Source organism: Protomyctophum parallelum, assembly GCF_964188405.1.
Source record: "Protomyctophum parallelum genome assembly, chromosome: 2".
NCBI lineage: Eukaryota > Metazoa > Chordata > Actinopteri > Myctophiformes > Myctophidae > Protomyctophum > Protomyctophum parallelum.
In genome coordinates, this window is record NC_139699.1 from 32,372,427 (window position 1) to 32,396,376 (window position 23,950).

The window sequence follows — 23,950 nt, forward strand, 5'->3', positions numbered from 1 at the left end:
CTAGAGATCCCCAATTATGCTGGAATTTAGAAAGCAATAGCTAAACCCAAACAGTCTAAAACCAGACCTAAGAATAGTCTGACCTTAAACATAATCCATTCTCACAGCATAAATGCAGTCATATCACTGGAAGACAGAGTGAAGCATCAGAGAAACACCGCACGCACGCACGCACACACGCACGCACGCACACACACACAGAGAGAGCGAGAGAGAGAGAGAGAGAGAGAGAGGTGCTTCTCTCTCCAGGAATGCTTTTAGAGTGTGGAAAGCAGACTGTCTGTGGAGGCAGATGACAATGCAATAGTGGAAACTATCATAAATTGTGTGTCTAACACTTAAATCACAGAGTGATATTTTTCTTGTGCCAATTAGGGATTATTAGACTCATTTCACAACTGCATCAAATGTCAATGCCATGAACCCACAGACAGGTGTCTGAGTTTTACAGATTTAAGTTCCATCCATGCATCTTCAACCGCTTATCCATAGTCGGGTCGCAGGGGCAACAGCTCCACTAGAGAGCTCCAGACTTCCCTCTCCAGAGCAGCAGTAGTGACTTCCTCCTGGGGGATCCCGAGACGTTCCAAGGCCAGTGAGTCCATGTGTTTTCTCCAACTGCGCCTTGGTCTGCCCTGGGGTCTCCTCCCAGTGGGACGTGCCTCGAGGACCTCCCTAACCAGATGCCCGAACCACCTAAGCTGGCTCCTTTCCAGGCGAAGAAGCAGCGACTCTACTCCGAGTCTCTCTCGTGTGACTGAACTTCTCACCCTATCTCTAAGGGAGATGCCAGCCACCCGTCGAAGAATACTCATTTTGGCCGCTTGTATTTGCAACCTTATTCTTTCATATTAAGTTAACGAATCAAAGATATCGACAAAGACAGCACACGCACGCCAGCATGAACTTGAACGCTTCTCCTTTTACTTCTAGCCTGCAATCCATCACAACACCAGCAGCATCATCCTCATACAAATAGCACACACAGACAGCCCTGCACGAAGAAGCACGTTATCTCCATTTCTATTAGTTGTTGGTTGTCCCTGTGAGTTAAAATTTTATGAAAAATCCCACAATAGTTATGGCGTGGAGAAGGTCAAAACATTCAGCCAAAATAGCTTAAATAAATGCTCATATTGAATGACAATAGTGATGAGAATACTGACTGTTGTGGAAAGGCTGCCAGGGTGGGGCCTTTGGCCTGCAACTGGAGTGGTATTAGTTTCACATGGAACCTGCGTGTTCGCGTGTTGCATTGCAATTATCTAACACCTCTCACTCTTAACTGGTTGTAGCAGACAGTGTCAACAATGGGTGTCGATTAAAAGGAGAGGTGAGATTTCAAAAAACACCCACTCCCCCTTCGTTTTGAAGCAGCACATACTGTAACTCAGGAAGAGAGGGGAGAGGCAACGATGGACAGATGAACAGATAGACAGGTGGAAAGACAGAGGGAAAAAAGACAGAGGGAAAAAAGGGGAAAATGAGAGGAGTGGTTAACATGAAGAGAAGCAGATGAGAATTAAAGAGGCTCACTCACGCATGTCTGTTGTGCCTGCCCTGTGGCCACAGCACTTCCTATGCTACTGTAAACTCCAGACAGCTCTGGGGGGCCTTTGATCCTACATCTACGCAGACAACAATCCAACAATAAAAACCAAACTACCTGCTCACACACACACACACACACACACACACACACACACACATGTACAAATCACACACCACACATGTCACACGTTTTCATGTGCATGCCAAATCATTAGCTTAAGGTTGCTTTATTTGTATATATATATATAGTGTATGAGTACAGAAGAGCAAAATTTCTGTTTCTGTTTTCAGACAGCAGTAATAATAACAATAACAAAAAAATGAAGTCGTGAAAGGTTGAGGTCGTGACGAATTGAATTTGTGAAGTCATGACGAATTGAATTTGTGAAGTCGTGACGAATTGAGCTACTGATAAACAATTTATCTGAGACACAACTGCACCATTTCCAAGAACATCCGTAGCCTTCAGCTGTTACAGTGGCTTGTCAGCTTACCCATAAATCTTTTTTTCTTATTTCAACAAGCACTTATGAGGTTATTACATGGATAGACCACCAAGCTGTGGAATCAAACTGATAAGTGATAACGTACAGATCTAATGGAAAACCCCTGTGCAGGAGAGATGAGAGACGGTGGAAACAAAGCTGGCATGCTGTGAGCTCACAATCCTGAACACAAAACAAACGGAACACAAATGATCTTAATCATTGAAAGCGTCCTACGACAAATAGCAACACGTGACCTCAGCTAGTAGATGTGCCGTTTTGAAATTTTATATTTTATATACTATATATATTTAGACATTTTTGGAAAGATTCTGGCTATAATTACACGCCCAAAGTAGGGACATCAGGGTTACAGTTGTCAAAGGAAAAGTTGTATTGCCAGGCCCAATTAACCTGGTTATTGTAATTACGGGATGTTATTGTTATAGTGTGGAGGACTCAGCTATCCATAAACAGTAATAAGGATAGCTGTGATTTTCCCTCCTGCAAGCCTATGTGAGGTCAAGGACACCATCCTTAACCTGACAATTTGGTTTCTCTTTAAAACAATAAAAATAAATGAGCCATGCATACACAGCCACCAGGCAGAAGGAATTTGTATTGCTGATATTGTGCAAATTCAGTGTAAACTGTTTTTGAAAAAAGAAAAAGTTTGAATTATTAAGTTACAAACTAACTAAAACCCCAACTCAAAGACCTCTCTCTCTGTCTGGAACCCCTCCTTCTACTGCACTGTGGAGGTGTTGCCTCATTGGTTGGAGCAGTGAGATATGCAGAATCTTCCTTGACAATGCAGTCATAAAGAGTAGTGGAACTTACTAGGGTTGGGCGATATGACAAATTATCTCTGTACACCACCATTGTGTAATACAGTGTTAAGTCATGTGGTTAATCATGTCTAACAATGTACCTTCGGTACATTGTTAGACAATTAGAAAATACATCTGTTTTAGCACATTTCATTTGTGTTGCTGCAAATCCAACATTTAGTCACTATCGGTCTGGATCGGTGACTAATTTGATGCCTGCACGCCTTGCCTTGCTAAGTAACTGCCTTGCAGTAGTAATGTTTGCCCTGCAGTAGTAAGGTTTGCCCTGCAGTAGTAAGGTAAGGTTTGCCCTGCAGTAGTAATGTTTGCCCTGCAGTAGTAATGTTTGCCTTGCAGTAGTAAGGTAAGGTTTGCCCTGCAGTAGTAAGGTTTGCCCTGGAGTAGTAAGGTAAGGTTTGCCCTGCAGTAGTAAGGTAAGGTTTGCCCTGCAGTAGTAAGGTTTGCCCTGCAGTAGTAAGGTTTGCCCTGCAGTAGTAAGGTTTGCCCTGCAGTAGTAAGGTAAGGTTTGCCCTGCAGTAGTAAGGTTTGCCCTGCAGTAGTAAGGTAAGGTTTGCCCTGCAGTAGTAAGGTTTGCCCTGCAGTAGTAAGGTAAGGTTTGCCCTGGAGTAGTAAGGTAAGATTTGCCCTGGAGTAGTAAGGTTTGCCCTGCAGTAGTAAGGTTTGCCCTGCAGTAGTAAGGTAAGGTTTGCCCTGCAGTAGTAAGGTTTGCCCTGCAGTAGTAAGGTAAGGTTTGCCCTGCAGTAGTAAGGTTTGCCCTGCAGTAGTAAGGTTTGCCCTGCAGTAGTAAGGTAAGGTTTGCCCTGGAGTAGTAAGGTAAGGTTTGCCCTGCAGTAGTAAGGTTTGCCCTGCAGTAGTAAGGTTTGCCCTGCAGTAGTAAGGTAAGGTTTGCCCTGCAGTAGTAAGGTAAGGTTTGCCCTGCAGTAGTAAGGTAAGGTTTGCCCTGCAGTAGTAAGGTAAGGTTTGCCCTGCAGTAGTAAGGTTTGCCCTGGAGTAGTAAGGTAAGGTTTGCCCTGCAGTAGTAAGGTTTGCCCTGCAGTAGTAAGGTAAGGTTTGCCCTGCAGTAGTAAGGTTTGCCCTGCAGTAGTAAGGTTTGCCCTGCAGTAGTAAGGTTTGCCCTGCAGTAGTAAGGTAAGGTTTGCCCTGCAGTAGTAAGGTTTGCCCTGCAGTAGTAAGGTAAGGTTTGCCCTGCAGTAGTAAGGTTTGCCCTGCAGTAGTAAGGTTTGCCCTGCAGTAGTAAGGTAAGGTTTGCCCTGCAGTAGTAAGGTTTGCCCTGCAGTAGTAAGGTTTGCCCTGCAGTAGTAAGGTAAGGTTTGCCCTGCAGTAGTAAGGTTTGCCCTGCAGTAGTAAGGTTTGCCCTGCAGTAGTAAGGTTTGCCCTGCAGTAGTAAGGTAAGGTTTGCCCTGCAGTAGTAAGGTTTGCCCTGCAGTAGTAAGGTTTGCCCTGCAGTAGTAAGGTTTGCCCTGCAGTAGTAAGGTTTGCCCTGCAGTAGTAAGGTTTGCCCTGCAGTAGTAAGGTAAGGTTTGCCCTGCAGTAGTAAGGTAAGGTTTGCCCTGCAGTAGTAAGGTAAGGTTTGCCCTGCAGTAGTAAGGTTTGCCCTGCAGTAGTAAGGTTTGCCCTGCAGTAGTAAGGTTTGCCCTGCAGTAGTAAGGTTTGCCCTGCAGTAGTAAGGTTTGCCCTGCAGTAGTAAGGTAAGGTTTGCCCTGCAGTAGTAAGGTTTGCCCTGCAGTAGTAAGGTTTGCCCTGCAGTAGTAAGGTAAGGTTTGCCCTGCAGTAGTAAGGTAAGGTTTGCCCTGCAGTAGTAAGGTAAGGTTTGCCCTGCAGTAGTAAGGTTTGCCCTGCAGTAGTAAGGTAAGGTTTGCCCTGCAGTAGTAAGGTTTGCCCTGCAGTAGTAAGGTTTGCCCTGCAGTAGTAAGGTAAGGTTTGCCCTGCAGTAGTAAGGTTTGCCCTGCAGTAGTAAGGTTTGCCCTGCAGTAGTAAGGTAAGGTTTGCCCTGCAGTAGTAAGGTTTGCCCTGCAGTAGTAAGGTTTGCCCTGCAGTAGTAAGGTTTGCCCTGCAGTAGTAAGGTAAGGTTTGCCCTGCAGTAGTAAGGTTTGCCCTGCAGTAGTAAGGTTTGCCCTGCAGTAGTAAGGTTTGCCCTGCAGTAGTAAGGTTTGCCCTGCAGTAGTAAGGTTTGCCCTGCAGTAGTAAGGTAAGGTTTGCCCTGCAGTAGTAAGGTAAGGTTTGCCCTGCAGTAGTAAGGTAAGGTTTGCCCTGCAGTAGTAAGGTTTGCCCTGCAGTAGTAAGGTTTGCCCTGCAGTAGTAAGGTTTGCCCTGCAGTAGTAAGGTTTGCCCTGCAGTAGTAAGGTTTGCCCTGCAGTAGTAAGGTAAGGTTTGCCCTGCAGTAGTAAGGTTTGCCCTGCAGTAGTAAGGTTTGCCCTGCAGTAGTAAGGTAAGGTTTGCCCTGCAGTAGTAAGGTAAGGTTTGCCCTGCAGTAGTAAGGTAAGGTTTGCCCTGCAGTAGTAATGTTTGCCCTGCAGTAGTAAGGTAAGGTTTGCCCTGCAGTAGTAAGGTAAGGTTTGCCCTGCAGTAGTAAGGTAAGGTTTGCCCTGCAGTAGTAAGGTAAGGTTTGCCCTGCAGTAGTAAGGTTTGCCCTGCAGTAGTAAGGTAAGGTTTGCCCTGCAGTAGTAAGGTTTGCCCTGCAGTAGTAAGGTAAGGTTTGCCCTGCAGTAGTAAGGTAAGGTTTGCCCTGCAGTAGTAAGGTTTGCCCTGCAGTAGTAAGGTTTGCCCTGCAGTAGTAAGGTTTGCCCTGCAGTAGTAAGGTTTGCCCTGCAGTAGTAAGGTAAGGTTTGCCCTGCAGTAGTAAGGTTTGCCCTGCAGTAGTAAGGTAAGGTTTGCCCTGCAGTAGTAAGGTTTGCCCTGCAGTAGTAAGGTAAGGTTTGCCCTGCAGTCTCCTGGCCTACGCGTGCAGCAGAATAGCATGTGAATTATCTCCGAGGTGACAGAAGGGACAGATGAACAGGCGTGAGTGACACCCAAATAGATCAGGCTTTTACGACCACCACTTCAGCAGATGAGAGGGCAGCCTGCTGCAGCCAGAAGTCTCTGGCAGGGGTGGGCAGCTCTGACCTCCCCCGGGGAGAACGTCATATAAACTTTTGAAGTGGCGAGTCCAAGGAAAGGCCAAGCTTGTAAGGTGATAAATTGTGGCTTTAAATAACAAACAAGAAAAGTGAAAGAGTGCCTGACCCCTGACACAGAGATGACTACCTCTGAGCATTGGTGTCTTCTGTTTTGCACCATTCTGATGGATGCCTGCCACTCTTAACTTATTGCGTCCCCCATTACGCTCAATAAGCATGTGGATTTAGTCAATTCTTTGATGTTTTTTACCTTCAAGACAGTCAATAAATCCCTATGGATGATTCAAGGCAACAAAGTACACCTGCTAAATGATTATGACATTTGAAATGATAGGAAACTTTGTAATTTATAGCACATATCTTATCCATGGCTTTATTCAGTGTGGGTCAGCCCCATAAGCCACAGACATGGTTCAGAGCAAAGGGTGCTTCCTGGAAAAGGCACAGGGGTTGTTGTAGTACCGTAAGTTGTATGGTGAGGTATTTAGGGTGCATACCAAGGAAAGTCGGCTTTTGCAAAAGTTTATAGCTCCCTCTTATGTCTGCTGCGCGAGTGACAGAGGAGGCAGGCAGAGGGTGTTTCTCCTCCACATCTCGCCCAGGGACAGCTGACTGGCTGGGATCTAATTGCTCTCAAGTGAGGTCAGCAGGAGGCATTTATCTAAGCAGAGTGCACAACAACAGAGCAAGATGCACAGAGTTAGCCTGCCAGAGTTAGAGAGACATCCATGCGATGTGACAGAGGCTCTTGGCTCCTGCCTAACTAACCAGCAGCACAGGGTTCAGTTTACAACCAAGGCTACAACCCGACAACCAAAGACACTACAAGTTTTAGGGAAGACTCTTAGGGAAAAGGAATACATCTATTTTCGGTTCTCATCATCGCTCACCGCCGGTGCATGTAAGTTTTTCACAAGCTAAAGAAATGACGTTTTCTGTGATGTTTGTGATGTTTTCTTTGAAATTATATATGTGCATGGAAGCATGAGTTTTCTGAGACTTGTGTTTACAGACAAGAGAGAGGATTACGGAGAGGGGAAGCCAACTGATAAGTGGGCTAATATTTCACTACTAGTATTTCAAAGAGAAAAATTAATTCATAGCACACACTACTGAGAGTTTGATTTACTGCTAAGCAAAAAAATTAAAGACTCGTATTGGTACGCGTTCAGAGAAGCAGATGTTCAGTTCAGCTGCATCTATAAAATTCAACAATTTTCTAGTTTCTATAATGCAAAGGACAGGTCAGTCATAATACAACATTGATGTTAGTATTCGATTAATATTTCAGACTTTTTAGTTTAAAACAATCTACAAGTTGACTAAACTTTCAATTTACTGTCTGCCTTATTTTAATTCAATGAGCTATAGCTTAAATTATTTTCTCTTTTCCCACAGTGACTCCCAATAGAAGTTACTAAACTGGACATTATGTCTACTGTTGGACAATCTCCAGAGGCTGCTGCAAGAAGCATACACAATCTGTGAGGATTAAAAAGAGACCGAGATCAGTCCATCCATTTAGGAGACGACTCCTCCGAGCCATCCTCCATCCACAGGCCCAGCCGTGGGGGAGAGGGACGACACCACTAGGTCACAGGTCAGCGGTCAGGGGTCTGGGGTCACGGGGCAGAGGGGCCGCGTACAGATCTCGATCTCACATTTCAGTATGGTGTTCATAGAGCCCCACTGCAGTGCATTATAATGCGCACATGGACGCGGACATGGAACCTGCCGAATCTGCCCTCAGGACTGTACGTGCACATGATCTTCCTGTTTGGCAGTGTGTGTGTGGCCTGTGGTGACCGCACGCCAGAGCAACTGGCCGCCATCATGAACTGCTCCAAACACGAGCGCCACACCAGGAACTACGACTACATGGAGGGAGGCGATGTGCGCATACGGCAGCTGTTCAGCCGCACACAGTGGTTCCTCACCATTGATGACTACGGCAACATTAACGGGACACAGAATCCCACCAACTGCTACAGTAAGGATGCACTTCATTAACTGTCTGATTATCATTTATAATTAGTGTTTGGTTTGCCTATTTCTGTGCTAAAAATGCATAGAAAAAGGAGTATAGAAAAAGGAGTATAGATTTGAACTTGGATGTCGGCCTGGGAGTATTTAGTCGAAGACAGTGTTTTGGCTGACTTGATGTGAGAGCTCTCTGCACTCAGTTAGTAATGAGACTTGTTGGCCCCTCAAGGTGTCGGGAGCATGTGAGAGGTGTTATTGTCCAATGTTCCCCAGCGTAATCACGGTGTTAATGGGTCATGTGTCTCTGTTAGAGCAGCCAAAATGACAGAAATAAAGTGAAGCAGGTGTGGGCTCTGGCCTTCCCAATCATAACACCATCTAAACAAAGGCTGTAATGAAGTAAACCAAAGGGGACTAGGAGGCTGCTGGCCAGCCAGGGCTCTATCAGATCTGGACAAACACTCTCCTTGGCAGACATTGATGCTTGCACAGTCACACACCCACCCACCCCCACCCCCACACACACCCACATACGCGCACGCACGCAACAAGCACGCACGCACGCACGCACACACGCACAGATGAACACATGCAACAAGCATGCACACATGCAGACACACGTGCACGTGCGCACACACACACACACACACACACACACACACACACACACACACACACACACACACACACACACACACACACACACACACACATTATCACACTAGTCAGCGAGATACACTAGTGGACAGAAATAGCAAAGACTAAGCATAATCCTGCTCACATTTCTCAGAAAGTTAACTTAATATCCTCTAAGACCATGATTAAAGTTGTTTCTGTTTATCATAACAGAGGCGGACAGCTTTCACTGCCTCTGGTATTGAATTGAACTACCACGATACACAGAGCACAAACACTTTCATCTCACACAATCGGGAGTCAAATGACATAATTAGCCTTATCTTCTGAAGCACTGCTAAAAGAAAGAATATATAAAGTAGGATTTGTGAAGTAGTTGAAGCCCATTACTACCACTGAGGGCTAACCACAGCTTTTCATTATCTGGCAGTACTGAAGTAAAAGCATTTCAAAGCACATGTATTTAGATGCAATTGGAAATCCCGGTGATGGGGAGAATGCTTGAGGTAGCTATCATTTCCTCCTATCTGACAGTGCGGCTGTTGCAGGAATGCTGGCGTGACAGTGAATGCCTCTGTGTGGACAGAAACTTGCGCAACAATTGGCGATGAAAAGCAGAAAATGTGATATTGACTCATAATAGCATGCAAAAAGCAAACAGAATTATGTCTGATGAACCATAAAAAGATTGGATTACTGAAGCGAGTGTGTTACTGCAACGACTATAGAAATGTAATGGTTACATTTAGTTGAATGTGTGCGTGGTATCAACAAACTTTTAAAGAAGCCTTTTAGACAGACTTCCTTTGGTTTCCATTATGGTTATTAATAATAATTACTCCAAAGTACCTCTGTCCTGTGTTTCATAACTGTGGTATTGCCATGACAACTGAAGTTCCCCTTTGGGACAATAAAGGTCTATCTAACTATCAGTCTCTGTCTGGACACCGTCCTATACTGCATATCAAGACATTACCTGACAACTAACCAAACACAGATCACACACTGTATGAGCTAATAGATATATTTATCTATTTGTCTTGATGGAAGACACATGTTTTGTTGTAATGTAAAAATTATTTGAGGGTTCCTTTATTTGATGAAAGGGAAGATGATGGCCAGAAGTTGTTTTTTTAGGGCTGAAGTTTGATGGAATAGAAGGCAATCTCAGCTTTTCAAGTAGGATTTATCAGGTCTCCTGTCTGGATGTGTGTGAGTTAACAGGCCCAATTACTAGGGTGTTGTATTTTATCTTGTATTATACGTAATTGCCCTATATTTATCTTGGGTGTTTTGGCTGGTTATTTGTGTGATCATTGTTTGTGATAAATTGTCATGTCTGTTCATTGTTGAATCAATGTTAAATGAACAGGAAAGGTGTCCTGTAAGTTCATATGTTCTGAGCTTCTTTGGAAGCATGATGCCACTTAAATAAAGAAAGATCAATCAATCAACCCACCAATCAATCAATCAATCAATCAATGAACAGATAAACTCGCACAAACAAACGTATATGTGACTAACCAAAGGCTGCCAACATGTTGGCATGACCATAAGGTCATGCCAACATGCCAAGCCACGGCACAGTGAACATCTAAATAAAACCCCTGCTAATTGACTCTAAATCTGCTGTAGCAGGACCATGCCAGCCTCACGAGAGACGAGATGTCTCTGCAGGTTGTCACAACACTGCAGGTTGTGACATGCCAAAGCAGCAAACATGGGCTGCGCTGGTAGGTTTTAGTGTCTCCCCGCTGTGCTATTTAAGGAAACAGAACATTAAAAATAGTTTAAATCTCTAATAGAAGAAATTAAACTGGATCAATGAAGGTCAGTGGTGGGTGGCAGGGGTCTCGACCAGCTTTCTAGTGAAATCTAATAACAGGCATATTATGCCCTCTATTCACGTATGGGCCACAATCATTTGTATTAAATGACATGTCAGACAACATTATATTCCACTTTCCAAATTTCTGTATAATGTTTCATACAGTTTTTCCTTTTCAACACAGACAGGCTGAAAGTAGATATGCATTTGAGGACAACAGCGATATTGCAATTACAATTTAGGATATGACAGTGGTAGTTACATTGTTATTATGTAATTACAATATTGGTCAAAGGTTCAAAGGTTTTCAGCCCATGCACGTACATGAATGTGAACATCATACTCTCCAAGAATCACTATTCCTAGAAATTAGCCACATGCTCAACAACATAATCAAATCAACATGGATCCTCATGACTCTATCCAGGAACAACAGAACAAGAGATCACCCAAAAATTACGTTACTTATCCAGTTCCCCCAAAATTCTGTGTGTGTGTGCCATGAGTGTGTGTGTGTGTCACACACACACACACACACACACTGTGTGAGTGTGCCATGTGTGCATGCGTGTGTGTGTGTGTGTGTGTGTGTCTCATCAGACTTTCACTCTCCACTAGGATCCGTCTAGCATTTTGGGCAGTATAGCAAATTATTCTGTGACACTTCTTAAAGTTAGCACTGATTTAATGCAGATATTTTTTTCTACAGTTTTGTTTTTCCCCTCCCCAATTTAGTCATTGGCAAATCCCCCCCCATGTTATTTTCTCCCTGGCTGTCACTGCCAACCCCTACTGTTTGGTCTGTCTATGGAGGGGGTAGAGTAGACAACCCCTACTGTTTGGTCTGTCTATGGAGGGTACGAATCTACCATACCATTACCAGCCACTTGTTTTCACCTGATGTAACAAGTGCAGAGGAACACACTAATAAGGGGTTCCCAAACCTTTCAGGTTGAGACCCAAAAGAGAGGTCAGACGTTTGCCTGGGAGCCAGTACCCAAACTACTGAAAATAGCAGATCTACAAGCCTGCAATGCGTTGCTTCACGTTCACGCCACTGTGCGAGCTTGTATAGATCGGCTATTTTAGCTATTTCTTAATTATTATTTCTATTATATCTTTTGAAATATAAAAATATTAATAATAAATATAAATATATATTTTTTTAAATGTAGGAAAAGAAAATGGGATTTTTACTCCAGTTGTTGTGACCCATAGAAATTGGTCACATTGAGTCGGGACTCAATGTTTGGGAAACACTGACAATTCTGCTCCCTGCTGAACAGGCAACCTGTAGGAGTCACTAGTGTGACAGAGACCAGAGACCAACCTGTAGGAGTCACTAGTGTGACAGAGACCAGAGACCAACCTGTAGGAGTCACTAGTGTGACAGAGACCAGAGACCAACCTGTAGGAGTCACTAGTGTGACAGAGACCAGAGACCAACCTGTAGGAGTCACTAGTGTGACAGAGACCAGAGACCAACCTGTAGGAGTCACTAGTGTGACAGAGACCAGAGACCAACCTGTAGGAGTCACTAGTGTGACAGAGACCAGAGACCAACCTGTAGGAGTCACTAGTGTGACAGAGACCAGAGACACCCACCTGGATGCTCCAATAGAGCCGTTTGGTGCCATCTGGAAAGACAGCATGCCTACTACACTGTTAATTTAACTCCAAACTCAAACCAGAACACACAGAATAACAGAAGTTCTCTTTGTATTCATATATTGTACACAACAGTAGCTACTCAAACACTTACTTTAAGTCAGAAGAGCAATGCATGATACAGTATATGGATGCAAATGCAATAGATTAGGATTAGGTCATGATGAGATGATATGAACAGATACGATCCACTGGTGTCATTTGCAAGTGAAGCCTTTTAGACAGATCTGGTCCAGTGGGTCTGCTGTGAGTCCGAGTATAACTCTGTTTTAAATAAGCGATTTAGACAAGAGCTGGTCCAGTCAGTCTTGTCCTTTTAGACCTAGTCCAGTGGGTCAAGTCTGGTTCCTTTTAGACAGATCTGGTCCAGTGAGTCTATAGTCTGGGTCAGGGTTTAATGAGTCACAGGTACTTCAGCCAAGGTTTCTCCAGAATAGATTATTTTTCTTTTTTCCTCACTTTTGTCAAAGCCAGCTGGAATATGTTGGAATTCTGCAGTTAAAGTGAGGATTGCTGTTATATAAAAATATAGCAATTATAGCTGCATAACGTAAAACGTAGGAGTTGACTCTGCTTCAAGGAAAGTGAAAATAGCATACTTCATCAACACTGACATTTGGCTTCATTGTCTGTAAACATGTCCCTTTAATCCTCCAGACAGCAAAAATGTGTTATATTCTTATTGTGTATTAATGCTATACTTGATCTGAATTCACAATGTCTATCACATCTTACAAGTGTGAAATTGTAAGATGTGATAGACATTGTGAATTCAGATGTCCACACAAAATAAATTGTTCATTGCTACACCTGAAAGTAAATACTACAAATAAATATTTATAATAAACAAATAACATGTTTACATGTACAGGAATGTACTGTATAGTAGTGTATAGTCACATCAGCTGCATTGTATTAGCTTAGTTTCTACTAAACAATGCTAATTTATGCAATAAAAGAAACCTCCTGGCACATTCTGACATCTTCAGATGCATCACAACATAACCCCAACGCCAAGTAGTTTGCCAATAGCCTTGTGCTCTCCCACAGAGTTAGTAGGCAGGTCTGAAGTGTAGCGTGCAAAGCACAGGCAAGGAGGTAGTTTCCTCAACGCTCAACCCCATGGGAGGGAGGCCCTAATCTGCCTCCCATATGTGCCATGGCATAGGCTGCGGTTTGCGTAATGGCCACCCAAGCCACTAAAAGCCAGAAGTGCTGGGAGAAAGTACTCAAATGTGTTATACTATTTATACTAAAGTATCAATACTGCAATATAGAAATACTCTACACGTAAAAGTCTGGAATTCAAAATGCACTTGAATTAGTAAAAGTACAAAGGTTTTGTAGAAGTAAAAGTATTGGAAATTGGAAATACTCAAGGAAAGTACAAATATCTCAAAATTGTACTTAAGTACAGTACTTGAGTAAATGTACTTCGTTACTTTCCAGTTTCCACCACGGCAAGCCAGTTAACAAAGCTTGAATAAAGCCAAGAGCCACCGACTGATTAATGAAGATGAATACTGAAAACTGGATGTCAGTGATGTAAAGTAACTAAGTACATTTTCTCAAGTACTGTACTGTACTTTTTGTTGTTGAGTATTTCGAATTTGTGTTAACCAGTTCAGCCCTATACATATCGGCCATTTCTAGTTTTTACATCCAACTAGATATACATACATTTGAAAATCTGAAATGAGTAATCATAATTACTCGTAACTCTTAATGAGTACTTTAAGTACACTTTGATACTGTCTGTCTGTCTGTCTGTCTGTCTGTCTGACTGACTGACTGACTGACTGACTGACTGTCTGTGTGTCTCCAGGCATCCTGGAGATCAGGACGGTGTCTGAGGGGGGCATACTGGCTATCAAGGGGGTCAAGAGCCAGTATTACATCTCCATGAACAGGACTGGACAGCTGCAAGGCAAGGTAACATTTCTCCTACGTGACAAAAAATAAAAGAATAAAAAAGTACCTGTACGATTAGGCAATTATTAAAATATAATATTATTAAATAAAAATATAAAATAATATTATTAAAATAAAAATGAAATCTCCACTGCAATACATTTTTTTATCTTGGTTGCAGGCTGCACGCACGCACGCACGCACACAGTGTGGGTTTAATTGTTTTTGTATTATTATTATTTACAGAAGAACTACAATGAGAACTGCAACTTCAAGGAGGTGTTCCTAGAAAACTATTTCAATGCTTACTCCTCCGCAAAATGGACTAGAAATGGCAAAGAGATGTTCATAGCTCTGTCCCAGAAGGGGAAACCGCTGCGGGGGAAGAGGACCAGGAGGGAGCACGTAGCATCGCACTTCATCCCCATGAAGTGCAGAGAGGAGGAGAGGAGGGTGGACTGATCACAGATCAGCGGAGAGGAGGAGAGGACGGTGGACTGATCAGTTGATCAGCAGAGAGGAGGAGAGGAGGGTGGACTGATCACAGATCAGCAGAGAGGAGGAGAGGAGGCTGGACTTATCCGTTGGAAATATGTGTATATGATTTCATTCACATTATGTTATGTACGCCGTCAGACACAGAGCTCATGTATTACCAACATTACGCACCACTCTTCCTGAGTTGTAAATTAGTCATGTTTGTTGTTGTTTTGTTATTTGCATACAATCGAGCAACAGTCCTCCGATGGGCACATTACGAGCTGATAGAAATTGTCAAGGTTGTTTGACAAGTTGTTGACCAGCCCTTAATCATGGACTTACAGTCAATTGTTTTCATAACATTTTCCATTAAAGGAGGTGTGATTTTGTTAAAATAAGTGTTAAATAGCTCTACATGCTGATAGTAATGTTTGCTATAGAGTGTTTGTTCAATAACAGGGGTCTCACCATTTATCCAGCTGTATAGTAAAGGTCAGGATACCAGTTGTATCCAATCAGGAAAGAGAACTCATACAGGATAATCAAGTGAAATTGGAAGTGATTTAAACAAAAAAGTGAGCAGACGATATTGGAACTGGAACAGTATAAAACTACACGGACCGAACCTCTGGAGTTTGGATCACTACGTGACCGTCGCACTAGAGATCCGACCAATAGAGCGTTGCAGTCCCTCCCCCTTTCAGAACGACGAGTGGCCCAGGAAATTATTCTCCATTCATTTTCTCCATAGGCTTTTCAAAAAGTATTTATTTAAAGACGGTTACGGTGCGGACAAAGCCAACTCGGATCGTGACAAATCATGACAATGAACACAATATTTTGGGCCGATCAAATAATTAGAAAGAAGAAAATAAAGGCAGGCGACAACACTATTTGTTTTGTATTTCTTCTTAGAAATTATTTGATCGGCTCAAAACATTGTGTTCATTGTCATGATTTGTCACGATCCGAGTTGGCTTTGTGATTTGACACTCGTTGTGATTTGACACTATAATAAAATTGAATTGAATTGAATTTGTCCGCGGCGTAACCGTCTTTAAATAAATACTTTTTGAAAAGCCTATGGAGAAAATGAATGGAGAATCATTTCCTGGGCAACTCGTCGTTCTGAAAGGGGGAGGGACTGCGACGCTCTATTGGTCTGAGTCATAGTGTCGAGGGCTTTGTCAAAGTACCCTTTTGTTTGTGGCTGATGCTGTGACGACACATTTGTGCCCTCCCATTAGCCAATCTATAATAATAATTATTATTATATAATAATGGTATTCTGAACTGAAAATGTATTGTTTACGGTTTACTAAAGAGCTGGAGAGACAGGGAAACCCCTGTTACTGAACAAACACTCCAGAAATGATTACTATGAGAATATAATGCTTTAACCTTTTAACAGAAAATATCACTTACACCATCTTTTAAAGGTAATACAGCTGAAATTAAATAAAATTAATACATAGTGACCAACTGACAAACTATAAAACAACTACGATTACTGAATTACTACTGTCCTACTGAATACGTTTATTTGTCACAGTAAAACAGGTAACATTGTAATACTGTGTGCAGTCAGGACTGTATGTTTTCTCTTCTCAAATCTATATGCACTGTATATAGATCTGAGTGTTAATTTAGAGTTATAGGATTCACAGGATTTTGCTGTGTATTAACAAAAGGAAGGTCCGAAATGGTTATGCATAGCTCAAGGTTGCTTGGCTTGGTTAATGTGCAGAAGCAAGCTGGACTTGTCTTTTTACAGTAGAGAGCACATACAAATAGAAGTGTGACACATGATTTTTCAGAAGATTTTGTGATTTTGTGACACAAGACGTAAACAAACATATCACTGCTGGGCAGAAACCTTGTATCTCCATATTTCATCCTTTTGTTTTTTGTTTTTGTTTTATAATACTACAGTGTCACACAAAAGTAGCAAAAATAGCCAATCTTGTTGTTGTGAGCTTGTAGAGCTGCTATTTTAGATTTATTTGTGTGTGTGTCTGTGGGTTTTATAAGTATTTAACCAATAAAAAGTATTAACAAGAGCATATTATAAAATAATACATAGTTTGAATCCATTGGAACACAGAGCCTTTTTTCATTTCTGAACAGTACGTTTTGGACATACAAGGTTTCCATCCAACAGCGACGAAATGGAACGATGTTGCCCATGTTAATGATCTGCGTTGGAAACCACATATTAGCTGCTCCCTGGCCCCTTCATTATCATGATCAAAGTACGATTTTATTCACTTTCAACTTGTCATCCCTATTTTGGCCGCTATTTAGTATATATATTTTATTGTATCTTCAATTGAAAAAGGAAATTAGCCAGAATAGCAGATCTACCAGCAACGAGCTGGTAGACGGGTTATTGTAGCAAGACACATACGTCATACGACAAAGTATAAAATAGAGCATACGTGGTTAACATGCCAGTCTGCTGCTGCTGAGAGATCCATATTCAACACCATTTTAACTGTGTATGTTATGCAATTTTTCATCATAATAATGAATGATCATAATTATGAATTGTTCGCATGGGATCCTCCCCCATCCCTGTTGTGGAAACCCACTATTTATTTGAGGAGAGCTGTGTATTTGTATTTTTTTTTATTTGTATTATTATTTCTGTTAAGACATTCCAATTTTCAACAAAGATACGTTTGTGGTCTCGCAAAAGAGTTAAGTAGTACTTACCAGTAAGTTCATTTAAATAAATCTATTTTCTCATATTAAATATAGGGAAAACATATACTCATCTCAGCAGTCAATTCTCTTAAACCCTGCATGATATCACTTCAATATCTCAATACAATACTGCCATATATCATTATGTTATCATTCAATGTTGTAAGTTATTCGTGTTATTTATATTTTAAAAAAAGAAGAAAAAAAAAGAGAAGAGAAAAATGAGTTATGGTCACTTGAAGTGTGTCTCATTTTGTTAAGATGTGTATTCCTGAACTGAGCTGCACTATTTACACTAGTAGGTAAATATCGAATGGCTTATGGATTCATGCTTCATCATACGACTCTGTCACTCATCGACTTGACTTGTGACACGTTGATAATAACCGATGTTATGGCAAGCTTTGTCATAAACAAATTATTAGTCCTACATCCTCATTCTGATACTAATGCTAAATTCATACTCCATACAGTCACAATGCCGAAAATCTATAAACTCACTGTGAACTTGCAGATGGCTTAAGTATGAGACTCTGTCTGTGTCCAGGAGACATAGCAGAGGCTTTTGGATGAGGAACAAAAACCTTTGTTCCTCATCGTTGCCAACACATTGTAAGAAAAGCTAAACACGCCATTTAGGGAAATACTCAGTCCTACAGGCCAGAAGAAATAAACGGATTCGTAGGCTTGCCAACATTGATCAAATGTTTTACTCTTGAATCATAACCATAGACTCGGGTCTGATTAGTCCACATAAAATGATATACTTTAGTGTATAAATACAATTTACAGATGATACTGTAGCTGCTATTGTATTAGAAAAGGGGGGGGGGTGCCAAAATAAAATTCAAAAACTGAATGGCTGGAAAATGGAAAGAGTTTAGTACACATAGTGCATGCATAAACTTTCATTAATGATTATAGGCCTATCTGGTTTGAGTATTCATTTATGATATATTTTCTCTTAAGGTTATTTTTGCAGTCAGTTTGTATTGGGGTGAGGAGGGGGGGTGGGGCGGGGCCAAAGCATTTCCGGGGGTCCCCAGCCAAAAACGTTGAGAACCCCTGCTTTAAAGGACCACTTCACCACTTCTCTTCATATAATGGGTCCTCACTAATAATCATGATAAAATGGCACCATTTGTTTCTACTCAGTCTGTGTCTCATAGGAGGGCTGTGGGCAGTTCAGAAACCCGTCCACCAGTGACATCATCGATGGGGAATCCAAGCTAATAGAAACTAGAGGCTTTAGTCCTGAAAAGTTGCAATGGGAAAATGGAAGTCATCGTTCCCACGATAATAAAAATCTAAACATTTTTGTAAAAGAAATCTTGTTTAAAAAAAAAATCTGTTTAACGATGATGTCACAGCACTATATGAGATACAGACTGAGTAGAAAATAATTGTGCCATTTTATCACGATTATTAGAGAGGACCTATTATATGAAGATAGGTTGAAAAGTGGTGAAGTGGTCCTTTAAGTAAAAAGATAATTAATAGTAGCACGTAATAAATTCCAGGAAACATATTACATATTGAACATGTATGGTGTTCCAGACACTGACAAAGCTGCAGTCCCATTTCCAAGTTCAGATGACTAAATTATGGGATAATCAGATTTCTTGGCCTTGACTTTAAGGAGATTAAATGCTTACAGCAAAAGGAAACTTTGGGAAAACATTAATGTCCTTGGACAATCTGAGACACATGATGCTTGTGAATCATCACATCACTCAATCTGATAAGGAAAGCTCACATAGAGAAATACTGTACGATCCATAAGATTGTGAGGTAGATAAAGAATTATGTCAACATTGTAAATTGTTGTAATACGTTTATATTGTATTGAGTGAAACCAGAGTCTTATCAATGTCCAACCCAGTTTTTCCAGACACTGAAACATGCATAGTCATGCATGCATGCACACACACACACACACACACACACACACACACACACACACACACACACACACACACACACACACACACACACACACACACACACATATCCTTAACTTCTGTTTGGGTTCACATCTGGCTTGGAGGGGCCCTTGCTCTTTCAAATTGAAAGAGCAAACCCCTGAAATACATTTGACCCAAACAACATCTGAGCAAGGTGAGAACTCCTGCCAAGTCACGCAAAGTTAGTCTTAGCAGATAATTTGTAACATGCACCAAATGTAAACATGTTTCAGACTCAAGGCTGTGTATTCCCAGCAGGATGAGTGAAGAGGCTGCAGCCAACAGGAGCTCGGAAACACTGTCACACACACTGTCCAACCCTGAGTGCTAACCTAGAGTTAACTAGAGTGTTGTTGTACACTCAGAGTTATAAACTTGTATGTTATAAGCAGTGTTGGGGAAGTTACTTTTAAAAAGTAAGGAATTATAGTTATCGTTACTTATCTAAAAAAGTAATTTGTTACTTTACTTTACCTGTAAATTATGAAAGTAACTACTTTACTTTACTTTACTTTATGTAGCCCAGTGGCATATATGCCTGTAGTTATATGTAAATCCACCAGGTGACACTGTCACTTTAAGAGTGCCATGTTCTGGGGGTCAAGGGTTACACTGAAAAACGTCTTGAATAATAAGAAGCAACCTGTATTTGTGGGGATTCTTTGAGAAGATCTTGATGGTAAAAATGCAATACTTGCATTGTATATTTTCAGATACAAATGTAAACACATTCTTGATGCAGTATAGTATGAGTGTATTTCCAGATGATTAAGAATACATGTTGTTGATGGTTGCAGATTGTAAACAAGAGGTGAAAGCTGAACTAGCTATTATATCAACTTGGTTGATATGAGTTGTTGTGTCTTTGTACTGTAAGTACTGCTTCTTTGTATTTCTATTTCTAATTCTACATTAAGTCAATTGTAAGGTTCATCTCTTTATAGAGGTTACTATAATGTTGTGAATGTAATGTGTTTCTCAGTGGAAAAGGGTGAAGCTTGGGAGACCATTGTTTGCTCAGTGTGTGAGTTGGCCATTCCTCATACACTGTTTGTGGTGAGTTTTAGGTTTAACTCACAATTAATGTCATTTTATTTGTTTCATTGAAATGGAATATCTCATTTCATTGTGGTATCTTTCCTATTTGTTTTATTCTAGATAGTGCCACTACCGTATTTTGTTTAGATTTATTTTATGTTACAGGCTTGCATGCCATATTTGCCAAACTGTGGCATTCTTTAATCTTTACACCAACCAACACCAACTTCTTGGGAAATAAAGAACCCCAATATATGTCTGTGTCCTGTGCCCTATTTGCCAGGTTACACATTTTGGTACCAGGAGTGGGGTTTCTGATAGTTGGTGGCCCTGATAACAATTGGGCTCTTATAGTAAACGTACGGTACATAAAATACGGTAGTGGTGAAGAGGTGGAGGACGTCTGTGCGGGAGGTTCAGCGACCAGAGCCAGGATCCGGGTGACACCGATGACCAGAGGAGAAGACGTATCCGCATAACTTACAGCTGCTTTTTGTTTTTTTGGGTGTTCAGAGACTGTTAAGTATTTTAATAATAACTGAAACTGTTCACAATGTCTGGGGATGAAGAAGATGTGCATAATGTGATTCCTGGGCCCGCAGCCCTGGGAGCCGTGGGGGGAGTTGCGGCAGACAGTATGGATGCCCTTAGAGCTCAAGTGCTGGAACTAAACAGGAAACATGATCAAGCTTTAGCTACTATCGCTGCCCTAGGTAATGAGCCCAGACGATCATATGTATATGTACCTAGAGAACGCACTATTCAGCCTTTTAGTGGGGATATAATCAAAGATGGTCGCTCTGTTGATGAATTCATAGAAGAGGTCGAACGTGTGATTAGGGCCAGAGATCAGACCCCTGCTGACCAGGTAGACTTTGTGCTATCACTTCTAAAGAGTCCAGCCATAGAGGAAGTGCGTTTACATATGGGTGGGGATTCTGGCCCAACAAGTGACATCTTTAGGTATCTCCGACAGGCCTTTGGAGAGAAGCGCAGTACTTCCCAGTTATTACAAGCTTTCTATGGTCGTAAACAAAGAGAGGGAGAAGACTTGCGTAATTTTTCACATGCTCTCTCACAAATGCTCAGCTCAGTAATGAAGCAGTCACCTACTGCCGTAGCTGATGAGAAGCGGGCAATACGAGACCAGTTCATGGAGGGGGTTAGCGATTTGTCTCTGAGGAGGGAACTACGGAAGTTTATCAGAGATAAACCAGATGCTACTTTCATTGAAGTGCGTGATGAGGCCATCATGTGGTCAGTAGAGGATAAGCCCTGTGCACCTAAAACAGTCAAAAGCAGTGCAGTGACATGTGATTACACGGAGGAGTTGACTCATTGCTCTACTATTGATGCTCAAAAGAAAAGGCCTGTTACTTTAGAAGATGTATTAAAAGTAGTGTCTGAACAGGGTAAAGCGATTGGAGAATTGAGAAGTGCAGTAAGGGATCTTACTGTACAGGGTGAAAAGAGCCACAACCGAGATGAAAGCAAACCTAAGGTCAGACCTAGGTTCACAGATGACGGGGAGCCTATCTGCTTCAAGTGTAGGGGGGTGGGGCACATAGCCCGACACTGTACGCAGAGACCCAGTGCACCATCAGGTTCCCCTACAGCACAGGGAAACGAGAGCCCTCGGTTGCTTTGAGCCAAGCAATACGAGGAAAGTCCATAGGCTCAAGTAAACCTGACCATGATCGTGACAAAATACTGGAACGTGCTGTTGGTAAATGTCATACCGTTGATGTAAAAATTGGAAGTGTTAGTGTGACATGTTTGGTGGACACAGGTAGCCAAGTTAGCACTATCAGTGAGGGGTTCTTCAGGGAGCATTTATCAGGAGAAGATGATGATATGCTTTCGACAACAGGATGGCTCAAGATAACTGCAGCTAACGGGTTGGGAATACCCTACTTGGGTTATATTGAGTTGGAGATGGAGGCGATGGCGATGACAATTCCGGACTGTGGTTTTCTAGTAGTGAAGGAGCCTGAAGACTCTCGTTCCTCTGTTCCGGGCCTCCTGGGCATGAATATACTTAGCAGGTGCAAACAGCTGGTGTACGCTCAGTTCGATACCACCCTGTGTGGCAAGCTGGATTCTGATTGGAGGGAGATATTTCAGCAGATGCATAAAGTGGACCTCAATGACAAGTCATCTATGGGGCGTGTAGCAGGTCGAGATGCTGTTTATATCCCTGCCACAACGGTTGCTACCATCTCAGCGAAAGGTCTCAGAGATGTTGGGGATGGTGTTATAATGCTGTTGGAACCTGTAAATGTAGCCTTGCCGAGTGGCCTTATTGTCATGCCCACACTAGTGTCCACCCACAGCCCTCTGTTTCAGGTCCAAGTCATCAACCTTTCCCAGGAAGATGTTTGGCTTCAACCAAGGACCAAATTAGGCATGCTGGTCCCCGTGAAGTGTGTGGAAAATAGCCAAGGGTGTGAGGTTAATTTTCAACGAGTATCAGCTAAGGTGGAACAGATAACTGTCAATAAAAAAGCACTGCAGCTGTCTGATAGCAGCTTACAACATCTACTGGACAAACTTGATATGGGTGGCACTGTTGAACAACAAGCTGAGTTGGGTGCTTTACTGACCAGTTATTCTGAAGTCTTTGCCCTTGGGGATGATGATCTTGGGTATACTGACAAGGTTCAGCACGAGATACATTTAACGGATGACAGGCCAGTTACACAACCATACCGCCGCATTCCACCGACTCAGTACAGTGAAGTTAAGGAGCATATCACCCAGCTTTTGAAGAAGGGAATTATTCAGGAGAGCTCTAGCAGTTACGCAGCGCCTATTGTCTTGGTCAGGAAGGCTGATGGAAGTCTTAGACTGTGTGTAGACTATAGAAGACTTAATGCGAAGACCAAGCGCGATGCTTTTCCCTTACCTCGTATCGATGAAAGCTTTGATGCTCTGTGTGGGGCGAGGTTCTTCTCAACAATTGATCTGGCCAGTGGGTATCATCAAGTGGCCATGCATAAAGATGACCGGCAGAAGACAGCATTTACCACTCCCTTTGGGTTATTCGAGTATCTGAGGATGCCATTTGGAGTATGTAATGGCCCCGCTACATTCCAAAGACTTATGCAGGCCACCATGAATGACTTAGTGTTCCAGATCCTGCTAGTGTATCTTGATGACATCCTGCTTTACTCTCAGACTTTTCAAGATCATCTAGAGAGGCTGGAGACGGTGTTGAAGCGACTGAAAGAGACTGGGTTAAAAGTGAAGCTGGAAAAGTGCCATTTTTTACAGCCAGAGGTGCGCTTTCTGGGTCATCAGATCTCAGCAGACGGCATAGGTACAGACCCAGACAAGATAGCGGCAGTTAGACAGTGGAGTGTACCCAGCACTGTCAAGGAGCTTAGATCATTTTTAGGCCTCTGTAGCTACTATAGAAGATTCTTAGAAGGTTTCTCCAAGCTTGCTGGTCCTCTTCATGATCTCGTAAATTATTGCCTCCAGGAAGGCAGTCCTGCAAGATCAAAGCAGCTGTTCAACAATTCATGGACATCAGAGTGTCAGAATGCATTTGAGCAGTTGAAGGAAAGACTGACCAGTGCCCCGCTGTTAGGCTATGCTGATTTTACTTGTCCCTTTATAGTGGAAACAGATGCCAGTGGCCTTGGTTTAGGCGCTATCCTCTCCCAGCAGCAAGGGGATAGGAAAAGAGTGATTGCTTATGCTAGCAGGAGGCTTCGCAATGCTGAGA

At 42.3% G+C, this 23,950-nt stretch overlaps 1 protein-coding gene across 1 annotated transcript; it reads left to right on the forward strand.

Moving 5' to 3' along the window:
* Positions 1-6,675: 6,675 nt before the first annotated feature.
* fgf7 (fibroblast growth factor 7) lies at positions 6,676-15,085 on the forward strand. The gene is made up of 4 exons (XM_083759126.1): positions 6,676-6,907; positions 7,405-7,996; positions 13,947-14,053; positions 14,279-15,085. Exons 2-4 carry the CDS (start codon positions 7,711-7,713, stop codon positions 14,492-14,494), a joined length of 609 nt encoding a protein of 202 aa, XP_083615252.1. The 5' UTR covers positions 6,676-6,907; positions 7,405-7,710; the 3' UTR covers positions 14,495-15,085.
* Positions 15,086-23,950: the final 8,865 nt, after the last annotated feature.

What these genes read in the sequence shown, in the direction of transcription:
- fgf7 (XM_083759126.1), top strand. Translation starts at nt 7,711, where the DNA reads ATGCGCACATGGACGCGGACATGGAACCTGCCGAATCTGCCCTCAGGA. An exon ending in GAATCCCACCAACTGCTACA is followed by an intron (nt 7,997 to 13,946) that starts GTAAGGATGCAC and finishes GTGTGTCTCCAG; the next exon opens with GCATCCTGGAGATCAGGACG. An exon ending in CTGGACAGCTGCAAGGCAAG is followed by an intron (nt 14,054 to 14,278) that starts GTAACATTTCTC and finishes TATTATTTACAG; the next exon opens with AAGAACTACAATGAGAACTG.